The sequence below is a fragment of the Mus caroli genome, chromosome 3 (assembly GCF_900094665.2).
Source record: "Mus caroli chromosome 3, CAROLI_EIJ_v1.1, whole genome shotgun sequence".
Lineage (NCBI taxonomy): Eukaryota > Metazoa > Chordata > Mammalia > Rodentia > Muridae > Mus > Mus caroli.
The window spans coordinates 114,733,153-114,746,019 of NC_034572.1; the positions used below are offsets into that span (position 1 = coordinate 114,733,153).

Consider the following 12,867-nt stretch of genomic DNA (forward strand, 5'->3'; position numbering starts at 1 on the left):
CAATGTCGCCCTCCCTCGCTGACCAGGAGTGAAAGCTGAAGGGCACTTTGAAAAGCTGTAGCATGCACAAAGGAAGCAGAGTTCCCAAGACTTAAACTACTTCGGTAGGAAAAAAAATTAATCTAATAAATGCAGTAGGGAGTACAAAAAGAGTGCTCAAAACACAATATAGCCCAAGGCTAGGGAGAAAACTGTTTCCATTGCAAGCAGGAGGAGCTAAATTCAATAGCTAGCAACCATACATACAAAATCCAGGCCTGATGGCGCCTAACCAGCACCTTTGGCCTCCACAGGCATGAACACACATACAGATACACACATGTATACACACAAACACACAGCATGCTCAGGCACACATAGAAAGGCACTGCAAAAGCTAAGTATATGGGACTGGAGAGATGGCTCAATGGTTAAGAACACTTGCTGCTCTTGCAGAGGACCTGGGTTCAATTTCCAGCAACCACATGGTAGCTCACAACTGTATGTGACTTCTGTGCCAGGGCACACCTTCTGACGTGCCCCAAGCACCACGTATGCAAGGGACACATATGCACACCACAAGTAACACACTCATATGCATACATATCTGTGCACACATATGTGAGATTAAAGATCATAGGCATAACCAGTAATATCTTAAATCCATGTCCTGCTATTCAAACTATTTCTTCACTAGAGTCAGTATTTAAAAACCTGGAAAAAAAACCTTGCTTCTACTCCTACTTTTTCATTTAATTCCAATAATAAGATCATTTAAGAGAAAGATCTTTAAACAGCTGCAGACATGAAGTCAAGTGCTTCTAAATAATGATAAATAGTAAGAATTTTATAACATTTTACTTCAGAAAGAAAGAACTATTACTTTGCTAGCCTTCTTAGAGTAACAAAATGAGTTGCTGAGTTCACTACACTGAGGGGGGGGACCCTTTTTTTATTCAATGAAGAATAACATTATTCACAGCAGACACTTAGAAGCTGCTCTTGCTATATGCACTGACTTCCCTTGGCCCCACAGAATAACTAAAAGCACAGCGTAGGCCTGGAACCCCCACCTTCAGTTTTCATTGGTCTCCTTGGGCATCTCACAAAGCACCAGGCTCTCAAAGATAGGTCTGTGCCATTATCCTAAACTTAGAGTAACCTCAGATTTCAGTAATAACAGGACCTGAGGGGACTGAAAGTAAGACAGAGCACCGCACACACTGAGGGTAGTTACAGTGACAATGGTGAGCCACCCTGAGCCAGGGAAATCATCTTGGAAGAACCAGGTCCTCTCAGCCATGGCAGGGATAACTGCTCATTGGCCCAGCTGGAAGGCCCAGATCTGGGACAGCGATCTGGGACTGCACCTTGACCCGGACCGCCTATGCATTCCTACTGTCCTGGGCCAAGTCTTCCTCTATCTAAGACTGAAGCTCAGGTCAGTAATCTGAAGATGAGCTCGGGGCATCCAATCCTCTCCAGATTGACAAAGTCTCCTTTCTCTGCTTTTTGGTTTTCATTGGTGTCACTAAATGCCTGGTGGGGCCATGGGAGCTGACATTTCTGCCCTAAAACTCGGGTGGCCAATCATTCAATCCCAGCCCTTGGGAGGCAGAGGCAGCCAGATCTCTTTGAGTTCAAGACCAGCCTGGTCTAGGACTTTGTTTTTTGCTATGAACAGAACTGACTGACTTTAGATGACTTTATTACATACTAAAACATCGTAACAGAGGAAGGTATTAAGCAACAAGACAGCAATGGGTCTTACTCGCTAAATAAGACAACCTTTAATTTCTCCTTTAAAACAGCATGTGTTTGATTTTTTTAAAAACAGGCATAAACGTCCAAAGGGAAACTAGTATTAGTCTCATATAATTAAGCATTCAACTTGTCAATCTATGCACAGCCAGCCATTTACCAAGCTTGTGGTTCCAGAAGCTAAAACAGAACAGCAGTTTATAACATCTAAGCTTACAGACCCACGTAAGGGACCAAGCACACAGAAATCTATCTGCATCCAAGGCTGTTAAATCACAACTGTATCTAGAAAGACAAGTGCTCACATCTGCAAGGTCCTAAGGTTGTTTTAAGTGGAAACAAGTAATTAGTGTCATTTGCCTGGCTTGGTTTATGAATACATAGACATGGAGTGAGGAGTGGTGGCACATGCCTGTCATGTCTTCGCGAGTTGAGGGAAGATGGGAGGATTTGGCTGGGGGGTGGGGGAGGAGGGAGGAAATGATGTCAATACAGTAGACTCACATAGGAAATTCTCCAAAATTTACCATAATTATAACTTCAGCCTCATTGCTGTCTGCTGTGAATTTTATCATTGCTATTACTTAAAAGACAAAGGTCAGAGGCCAAAAGCACTGGAGGAAATGCAGATGGCCCTAAGAATCAGCTTAGCAAGACTGTAATGTAATAGGCTGCCATTCCTTTTAATACATGCTTGGTGAGATTGGTACAAGGAGGAAAAGGGGTGGGGAGGGGGTTAGCTCAAGATTGCCTCAGCTAGCCAATGCTATGTGAGATCCCACCTCAAAAAGACCAAAACCAAACTAAGCAAATTAGAATAGGTACTAGTAGAAAAACATATGTGAATTTATTGTTTTGATTACTGTAAGTTAACTTAAGAGTGATCCCTGCTTGCATTTGAACGTGGCCACTGTGCATTAAAGCTTACGGAATGCTAGGTGTCAGCCCCTGCACGCAGGAGGCAGTGGCAAGTGGATGTCTATAAGTGTGAGGTCTAATAGGTCTATACAATGAGTTCCAGGACAGCCAGGGCTACCCAGAGAGAACCTGTCTCAAAACAAACAAACAAACAAACAAACAACAAGCAAGACGTATGGACCTAGATCCACGTTCAGTCTCATGTGTGTGTCTCTGGCAGTGTCTGCTGGGTAGGCTACTCTGAGTGCTGGTACTCACCAATACAAAGTAGTATGCAGTTAGTCCTGCGCAGTGGTGAATTATAAAAAATTTGTCGCCGATCACTTTCCAATTTAAAAGTATAATCAATAAATCTGCAAGAGAGAAAAGTGAGGTGTCACGCTGCAGAAAAAGCTGCTTGGTCTCCAAGTGTATTCACCTTGCTGTCTGTTAACTCCTGGCTGTCCCGACAGAGCGCACGCTTACCACCATTAGCTTTATAGGAATTACACTAATAGGATCTTTAGAAAAGACAATTGGTCTGTACCATTGTTTTGCGCTCTCTCTCTCTCTCTCTCTCTCTCTCTCTCTCTCTCTCTCAGGGTGGGTTAGGCCTCAGTTGTTTGAGGTCTCAGTCTGCAAATATGTCCTTTTGTAAGACCTAGAAAGCCCAAAAGTAAGTTTCAAGCTTTGCCATCATCGGCTGTTTTATTTTCCCTGTACAGACCCTTAAAGTTTATTTTTCAAATAATCCAAAAACATAATATATTCTTTGCATCGTTCCATGGGTAGTTTACAAAGTAATAAGCAATGAACAACGTTACCACATACCAGAAATGAGGTAGCCTGAAGCAGTTGCAATATTTATGTTCACATACGTTGGATCACCCCTATGCATATTTAAAACAAAACAAAAACAACACCACGTTATCCTCCTAAACATATGGACGGTTTTCTTTCCTCTGGCTTATTGAGGCAAGGCTTCATGTGGTCCAGGCTGGCCTCAAACTTGCTAGGGCCACCTTGAACTTGAATTCCTGTGCCTGGCTTTCACTCCCCGCTGCTAAGACCACAGGATGCACCAGCGCACGGGACACAGGACGACTTGTTTTGATCAGACCTGTTGCCTATACATGGAGTGAAGTTTACTCTAAGCCCAAGGCAGCCTCCAGGGTCTTCCTAATCCGTTGACTCTTGACATTTAAACTAGGCTGAACGCTTCTAGGAAACCATCCAACACCAACTCATACTGGGGTTTGCAGAGGCAAAAGCAGACGGCCTAAGGATAACCAAGAGCAGCCCATGTTTTTCTGGAGTGCTTATATCTATTCCCAGAAGCGTCCAAATCCATGGGTGCTAACACAGGGTTTGTTTCTGTTTTAAATGAGGAAGCAGTAGCTACCAGTTTCAATGCTCTTGGAGGATACCTAAGGGCCCACTGGCCTATGTGGGGAGGGGGTCACTAGCGATTCTGGACTCTGTTCTAGACCTATCTGAGCATAGTGCTGGCTAAGATAATACTTCTGACTGCACACACACACACACACAAACAATTTTTATGCACATATCATATACATATATAATTTTAAAATGTACAAAAATGTAATTTTACAAAAAGACTTGTGTTTTCATGTGAGTTCTTCACATGAAGACTGAAATGCCTTACTCAGAGACTCAGGTAAATGAAGAAATATCATCTATCTTCCCTCTGATTTTGAGGCAATATTGTCCTATCAATATTATTCTACTGAGGATTAGAGGAATTTACCTCGTACCCAAGAATATAGTCAGAACAGGACAATCTGACCTTGGTGTTGTGACCAGAGTCACAAATCCATATCAATACAACGTATTTCTTCTAAATTTTTCTGTTTCATTGTTTATTATTATCAGTGTTGCACATATGTGTATATGATGTGTTTGAGTGTAGGCACACACATGCTACTGGGTGTGTGTGTAGAGGTCAGAAGACAACTTTCTCGGTGTCTGATCTTTCATTCCACTCTTATGGGTCCCAGGGGTTAAACTCGATGTCCAAGCCTAGGCAGGATGGCTGAGCAGCTCACTAGCCTAGGATGAGATGCATCTGCCTCACTCCATCCTTCGTGTGGTTTATAACTTGTATTACTTTGAATATTAACACAAGATGAAACTGGTAATAGAGAAAATGCAAAAGGGAAGTCATATTTTCTTCATACATTTTGATCTATCAGTGCAAACCAGAAAAATTAGACCTGGAATAAATCACACACACACACACACACACACAAAAAAAAAAAACTCTGCAAAATTTATAATTTACATTTAGTTAGAGTTACGAAGGCAAAACTCAACCAAGGAGTGACATCTTCCATATATATATATATATATGTGTGTGTGTGTGTGTGTGTGTGTGTGTGTGTGTAAATGTGTGTGTATACATATATATATATATATATATATATACACATATACATATATTACTTCTCAGAGGACTGGTTCGGTTTGCAATCATGTTAAGAAAATAACTGTGGGGGAATTAAAGATATGATTTGTTTAGATTGAGAATACAAACTCTGGTCAAGGTATGAATAGGCTAAAACTGAGTCACTTTGAAAAAAAAATCTTCCTAATAAAAATGAAAATGTATCAGCCAGTAAATCCTGGAGGGCCAGTTTCACACTTATGGAAGGGACGGTATCCCTGTAGTCACATAGTGCTGGTCAAATCACCTGGTTAAACTGTCTCATATCCCACAGGGCAAAGAGCCACTTCACATCTGTACTCGCTACCCCCCAACTCCCCACAGTAAGGTGACCTAAGCCTTCCTGAGTAACTCCATCAGTTTGCAAACTTTCTGCAACCACAATTGCACTCAATGTGTACAGCATCTTTACAGCATCTTTACGGCTACCTTAGGCTATTGCATATACTAAATCATCCAATATTTACAAGTGTTGGGTTTAATTCCTTTAGCATGGCCATCTGTAAGTCCCATTTCAGTTCTCTGATGGCAAACAATGGGTCCCACACAACACTGAAGACAAGTCTTAAGCGGTGATTACTCCAGCTGACTGTCCTAGCTCAAGGAGGACACGGTTTTGCTCACAACTGTTTGTAATAATGTGGTTTTGCTCAACTAATCACATTCTCCTTGTCTGAGCTGGCAGTTGCAGTGCAAAAGCAACCTGGCCCTCAACATTTGTGCTCAAATCTAAAATCCTTTTAATGTAATTGGCTGAAGTACAACTGAATATAAGCACTTTAATAAGACATACATCAGAGATAATCAATATGCTTTCTGTTTTAAACAAATGTAAATGAGGCTTTTATTAATAATGAATAGCAATGCATGCACCAAATTAAGTAGCTGGAGAGGAAACAGCTTACCAGAGCGGATCAGTTATAGTGGCCTCATCGAAGAAGAAGAGGTATAAGCCAAAAATCCCAACTAACAAAGAGTGGCACGTGGATACTACCCTGAAACGAGACGAGGCACACACACAAAGATCTCAAAGTCCTTATAATGAACAACTTATTCCTCTACAGAATTCTCCATCCTGAAAGACTCACACCTCGAAGCACTGAACGTTAAACAGGAAAGAATGAAATGCAAGAGCACTGCACATCTGGGCGTGACTAACACTGTCATTTAGAGGGGCCAGAGGCATGGCTTGGCACAGAGCACCTACCTTGCATGCAGGAGGCTCTAGGTTCAGTCCCCAGCAACCAAAAATAATCAAATCAGGGGCCAGGGTGGTGCTGCACGCCGTTAATCCCAGCCATCGGAAAGCAGAGGCAGATGGATCTCTGTGGAGTTAAGACCAGTCTGGTTTCCACAGAAAGTTCTACACCAGCCAGAGATATTGATGACATGTTGTCTCAAGAAATCAAGTACTAATGATAATGACAGTGATGATGGTAATAAAGCTATTTAGAAACCATAGGGCCACAGCCTTCCTTTCATATGAACAAGTTCTAGAATCCTGGGAGAATCATTTCTCTGACACAGTTGGTAAGGCCACAACCCTGCCCCCTTCAAGTTCTATCAGCAGGTTCCTGCTCTCAGCAGGAATGACTTCCATGTCTACGATCTTTAGATGGTTCCTTCTTATGCCCCTCACTGCTAGGGAGGGAACCTGGGGCCTACTTATGCCATACAAGTGCTCTACAACTGAGCTACACTTCTGGCCCATCTCTGTATTCCCAAAGCAGTCTGAATGGGTCGTGACTTGAAGATGCATTGTCTAAGAGATTCAGTTATCAGTGTGGAGTCACATGCATCAGCACACTTGTGGTGCATCTTTGAGGAGCAAAAGCAGATACATGCTCATGGGACCCCTTCACCACTATTAGGAAAACACTTCCAAATAGAAAAGTTGAGAGCCACGGATCTGCAGCTTTTATTTAGTTGTCTAGTGTTGTTGTGGGTTTTTTTGTTTTGTTTTGTTTTGTTTTGTTTTGGTTTGGTTTGGTTTGGTTTGGTTTGGTTTGGTTTGGTTGAGATAGGGTATTGCTATATTCCTCAAGCTGGGCTTGAACTTGTGGGGTTCAAGGGATCTGCTCAAGAATCTGGAGAACAGGTATATGGCACTAGGAACCCTCCCAGTGTTTGAATTGCAGACGAGCCACCAGTCCTGTTTTTATGGGGTGCTACAGACACAACCCAGGGCTTTATGCATACTAGAGAAACACCCCAAGCTATATACAAACAGAGCTACACCCCCAGAAACTCTTTTTAGGAGATATTGAAGAGAAACAGATCACAAGAGCCAGGTTCTTTTCTTTTACAGCAGAAAAATAAGCTTTGGCTGAAAATCCAATCTTTGAGCCTATCTAGTCCATGACCTAGGCCTGCAACCTGACCCTCTGAGACATGGGGCAATCATTCACGTACAATGAGGCTGATTTTTTAAGCCAGCTTCAAAGTTTTCACATCTTTATTTAGAATTTACAAGTAATGAAGCCACTTTTCATTAAAACGAAGGATACAGGGATAAACTAGAAACTATTGCTGTGAGATACATGTCTATGATATGACCCCCAAGTTCCTTACAGCAAAGGAACTTCATCAACCAATATTACACTTTATGTTAGAAACAGTCATTGGACCTTGAACTCAATGAGTCCACTTGATCAGCTAGATCTCTTAAGTAGATAAACCACCTTATCCCAGACTGTACTTTAAATCCACAAAGAGAATCTCGAGTTGGGCTAGTGACAAAGGACCCGTTGTACCTCAGGGCAGCATTTGGAGGTGTAATTAATCCAGCTGATCTGGTTTTCAAGCCGAATGTTTTCAAGTCAAGCAAATACACTTAGAGAACAGCGGGGTAGAAAGAAATGCAAATTCCTCGATATGAAGTCAAACACTGCATCTATTTATTTATTTCTGTCTTGAAATAGGATTTCTCTGTGTAGGCCTGAATGTCCTGGAACAGTAGACCAGGCTGGCCTGGAACTGACACAGATCTGCCTGCCTCTGCCTCCCATGTGTGGGAATTAAAAGTGTGCGGCACCATCACCTGGCATTCAAACACTTCATCTAAATCACCACCCAGAGGGCTTCCTACAGTTATCCAAAATGCTCTTCTATGAGAGGGGACATGGCCTCTCCTAAAGCCCTGACGAGTGGTTAGTAACCATATGTTAAAAAACGTTTCCTTTTCAGCCCCCCCCCCTCCCAGGGTGGCTTCATCCTGACCCTGGAGGACCTGAGTTCAGTCCCCAGGACAACAATGTCAATAGCAGTAAGTAAGACTGCTAATAAACACTGGAGATTTTTGTTTTTTTTTAAAATCACATTACTGGAAAAGCAAAAATGCAAATTCCATAATAGCTAAAGGGAAACACCAAGTGGGAAAAGTCAAATTTTGGGTTTTTTCCCCAAAAAAGTTGTCTACAGTTTGAAGCGTGTTTCAAGGCTGGAAGGTGAGTTTTAAGACATGAATTTGTACTTTTTAAGAAATAGCCCAACTTTTCTTTGTACTCTCTACACTCTAAGTATACGAGCTGCAGCAGGAAGCAGGAAAGAGAGAGGCAAGGAAGCCCCATTAGAACAGTTAAATGAATCTTATAGGAGACCAGATTCCCTCTTCAAAGCAGAATTCAGTTCCACACATTATAATTTCTTGTGCCACAGAACAGAGACAAGTCTGAGCAAAAAGAAAAAACAAAAAACAAAACAAAACAAAAAAAAAAAACAAAAAAACAGTTTCCAATTTCATTTTCACCTCTGGGTCCACCTCACTGGGTCCTCCCCATGTCTGAGGTAGCTGGAGCTACCCCAGACTCTAAAGCTTTTACAGCTTCTAACCACATTGAAAGGGAAACCAAAAAAGAGCTCAAAATGCACTCAGAAAAGGGTCTCTCTCCCACTCGTGTTTCCCACCATTCTATCTTCAAATGTTAGAGAAGGTTTTTAAAAATAATGATGTATGAGCTGGAAATACTGGTAGCTCAGTGGTTAAGAGCAGTGGCTAACTAAGCTCGATGCCCAGCATTCACAGGGAGGCCCACAGTCATCTGGAACTCCAGTCTCAGGGGATCCAGCACCCACTTTGGTCCTCGGCAGGTTCCACCAGCCCAGCACACAGTGCACAGCCACATGTATAAGCCAAACATCCACACTACGTAAGATAAATGTGCTGGCTGTTGTGAGGTTTTCAGAGAGGAAAACAGAACTTCCTACAGTCAGCTAGCATCTACTCCATTTCCCCAACTTAACTGGAAATAATAATTTTAAAAAGTCCCTAATGTTCTTACTCTACGTGTATGCATGTTGAGCCCATGGAGGCCAGAGGAAGGCATCAGATCCTTGGGGCTGGAGTTACAGAGGCAGTAAGCTAATGTGGGTACTAGGAGCTGAACTCAGATCTTCTGAAAGAGCAGCCACCACTCAGTCACCTCTGCAGCTAGGCCCAGCCCCTCCAGCCCTCCCCAACATCTTCTGATGCAAAAATCCTTAAAACCTTCCTTTGTGTGACATCTCATTTTCTATTCCTAAGATCAAACAAAAGTTTTGACCTTGAACTTTTTTAAGAGCCTAAATGATGACTTTTTTTTAAATCTCGTAAGTCGATTTATTACGTTTTCACGGCTTTACCTTGAGTTCCATTCAATCTTTTTGTCGGTGCTAAGACTGTTATAACCTGAAGAAACTCTTGCTGAAAACCGGTAACTGACAAAATGGAAAAGAATCTGGAAAAAAACAAAGCTGCTGCAAACAGTGCAGATGGCCGCCTTGGTGCTCGCCTCCATATCCCCAGTGCCGACGGCCGCCTTGGTACTCGCCTCCATAGTCCTTCAGCCTGCGAGAGAGAGCACCGCGCTAAGTCACCTTCACACAGCCAGCCTACAGCCGTTTTGAAATTTTTAACAAGCAAACGTTTATTTCACTAAGTTTAATAGAAGTACAAGAATATAACAAACGTTTTAATGTAAGGAAAATAAACCAAGAATCCTTTAAGTCTCCTGTATCTTCACATTTACTTGGGTCGCGTCACACATTTGTCACTGAAAACAAAAATACTTTAAATGTACTATTTTTAAAAGTTCCTAAAAGGTACTCTAGTGCCTCACAGATCTCTGTATCATAAAAAACATCTTAACATCATGACTCAAACTTATCTTAGGACTTTAACACTAAGAGGAAATTTCAATTGCTACAATTTCAATTACTCACTTGACAGTATTGTTTTAATTGTATATATAGATAAATTACCTGTTTCTCTTTGACTCAGTTTTCTCATCTATAAATTGAAAGAGTTGGTCGGATGATTTCTAAGAATCATTTAAGCCAAAGTCAGACCATTGCCTGCAATAACAAACACAAAATAAATTACAAAGTTAAAAACTGATTGTACTGTGAGACACAACACTGAATACAAAGGTTAAACTTTAAGAAGTAAGTAATGTAAAAGAAACCATCCAGGCTGAAAAATAGCTCAGCAGATAAGAGACCTTGTGACCCTGTAGGGAACTAGAATTTAGCTCCCAGCACCCAGCACCCACAGCGAGTGACTTACAACCTTCTGTAAGTCAGAAGGTATCCATTTCAAGCCCATGGTATCCAACACCCTCTTCTGACCTCTATGGGTACTGCACTCATGTCTGCACAATGATGTGCATACACACAATTAACTATTAAATAAACCTGCAGGGCAGTGGTAGCTCATGCCTTTAACCCAGCACTTGGAAGGCAGAGACAGGTGGTCATCTGTGACTTTGAGCCAGTCTGGTCTATAGAGCGAGTTCCAGAACAGCCAGGGCTAACAGAGAAACTTTGCCTCAAAAATAAATAAATAAATAAATAGATCTTTACAAAACAAAAGCCATACTATAAGTAACTATAAGTTTGTGAGAATGTTAATACTTTTCCTTAGACCAAAAACACTCCACAGCTTTTTATCTCATTTTTAAAACTGTATTATTTACTTTTTTAAAAATCAAATAAAGTAAAGGCGCTTTGGAACAGTTAGTGGCAAGAACAGTAACACCCACATACAGGTATACACATACTCAAAGTATGTTTCCTATATTGTTGAGCTGAACTTTTATTTGGCTCCTAAAAAAGTCTTAGGGCCAGGCATGGTGGCAGATGCGTTTTATCCCAGCAGGTGGGAAGCAGATATCAATGATTTGAGGCTAACCTGATCTACAAAGTGAGCTGGAAGATAGAACAACACAGAGAGACCCTGTCTCAAAAAGAGAAAGAAAAAAAAATCTTAAAGTATGTTCAGACCGAAAAGAGCCAAAGCGTTTGCTCATATCCAGCAGCTGAGCGAGCGTCTCTGAGAGGCCGGTCAGGTGAGAGGGAGGGAAATGAATCAACACACGTGTTCAAGCTCCCGATGTGAAGAAAGGAAGTCACCTCCTGAAGCCAACTCACCAGAGAGAACAGGTCATTGCCTGAGTGGTAGCACTGAGCCCACTTCATCCCCTGCCAACCAGGACATCATCTGAATCAGTCTCCCACAGTGTTCCTTCAGAATATAGACAGAACTATGTCTATAGTGAGTTCTCGTCTCCCTCCCTCCCCTTCCTGGCTCTCCGCCCCCACCCCTTGGTGTAAGCTTGGTAAAATTATTGATGTAGCCACTTTTCTCTGTACGACTCCACTAACTTTATTGCATACTTACTTTTTATATTTCTTTTAGTTCGATGTGTGTACTGGACATTAAAAAATTAATTTGTGGCCTTTTCATCTAGGTTTACCATTAATCACATAATACAGGGAAGTAGGCTTGGTGCATCAACTAAATGTGTTATGACAGAACTATGTGAGACCTTTCCTAGAGGTAAAACAAGTGCAAACCTGGAAGCCGGGGGATAACTAAGTAGAGAGAATGGAGTCTACACTCAACCGTGAGCATGGTTTGCCTGAAGGCTTGGGACGCTCGCCACTGGCCTGGAGCACGGGCTGCTGGTACTTTTGTTAAAATTCAGTGTATACACAGGCATTTCTTGACTGCTTCCTAAAAGCTGTCATAAAACTTACTGCACATTACCAAGTTTGTGAATTATTAACTAACTAATACCCTAAAGAGATCACTAACAATTCACCATTAAGAAATGCATTTCAGGGCCAGGAGTGGTAGTGCATGCTTTTACTCCCAGCAGCTGTGCCACTAGGGAGGCAGAGACAAGTCGATTGCTGTGAATTCACACAGACAGACAGACAGACAGACAGACACGGCCAGCCTGGTCTATGGGGGAAAAATGTCTAAAAAGAAAAAAGAAGAAAAAGTTTTTTTTTTTTTTTAAAAAAAAAGAAAGAAAAAAAGAAATAAAGACAATATAATATGGGCCCAAAAGGTGAATCAGTAAGTAAAAGGCACTTGTCACCAAACCTGACACGAGAGTTCCAACCCCAGGATCCACAGGTGGATCTAGGCCATCAATTCCTGCAAATCGTTCTCTAACCTCCACATGTATGCCTTAACACATACACAAGGATACACATAGACACATCACACACATAACACATACACACACCTACATATACATGCACACATCATGCAAACATACACACATACATTAAATAAATACAGATTTAAAAAAATTTTAAATATATATTACTTCCCCGAGTCCTAGTTTTCGTGAATGAATTGTTATGGTGGACAAATATTTTATTTTATTTTTTTAAAGATTTCTTGCCAGCCGTGGTGGCGCATGCCTTTAATCCCAGCACTTGGGAGGCAGAGGCAGGCAGATTTCTGAGTTTGAGGCCAGCCTGATCTACAAAGTGAG

General features: G+C 41.7%; 1 protein-coding gene across 6 annotated transcripts in view; it reads right to left on the reverse strand.

Moving 5' to 3' along the window:
- LOC110290846 (transmembrane protein 56) overlaps window positions 1–12,867 on the reverse strand; it is a 77,296-nt gene that overhangs the window by 23,529 nt on the left and 40,900 nt on the right. For 5 of the 6 annotated variants that reach the window (XM_021157682.2, XM_021157679.2, XM_021157680.2 and 2 more), the window contains 5 exons: window positions 10,340–10,432; window positions 9,722–9,926; window positions 6,007–6,096; window positions 3,469–3,527; window positions 2,917–3,011 (listed from right to left, as the gene is read on the reverse strand). In XM_021157682.2, coding sequence (XP_021013341.1) covers window positions 2,917–3,011; window positions 3,469–3,527; window positions 6,007–6,096; window positions 9,722–9,915 — 438 coding nt within the window. In that variant the 5' untranslated portion in view covers window positions 9,916–9,926; window positions 10,340–10,432. Of the gene's footprint in view, window positions 1–2,916; window positions 3,012–3,468; window positions 3,528–6,006; window positions 6,097–9,721; window positions 9,927–10,339; window positions 10,433–11,506; window positions 11,612–12,867 lie in introns of those variants that run through there. The other variant, XM_021157684.2, reaches the window with a different exon arrangement.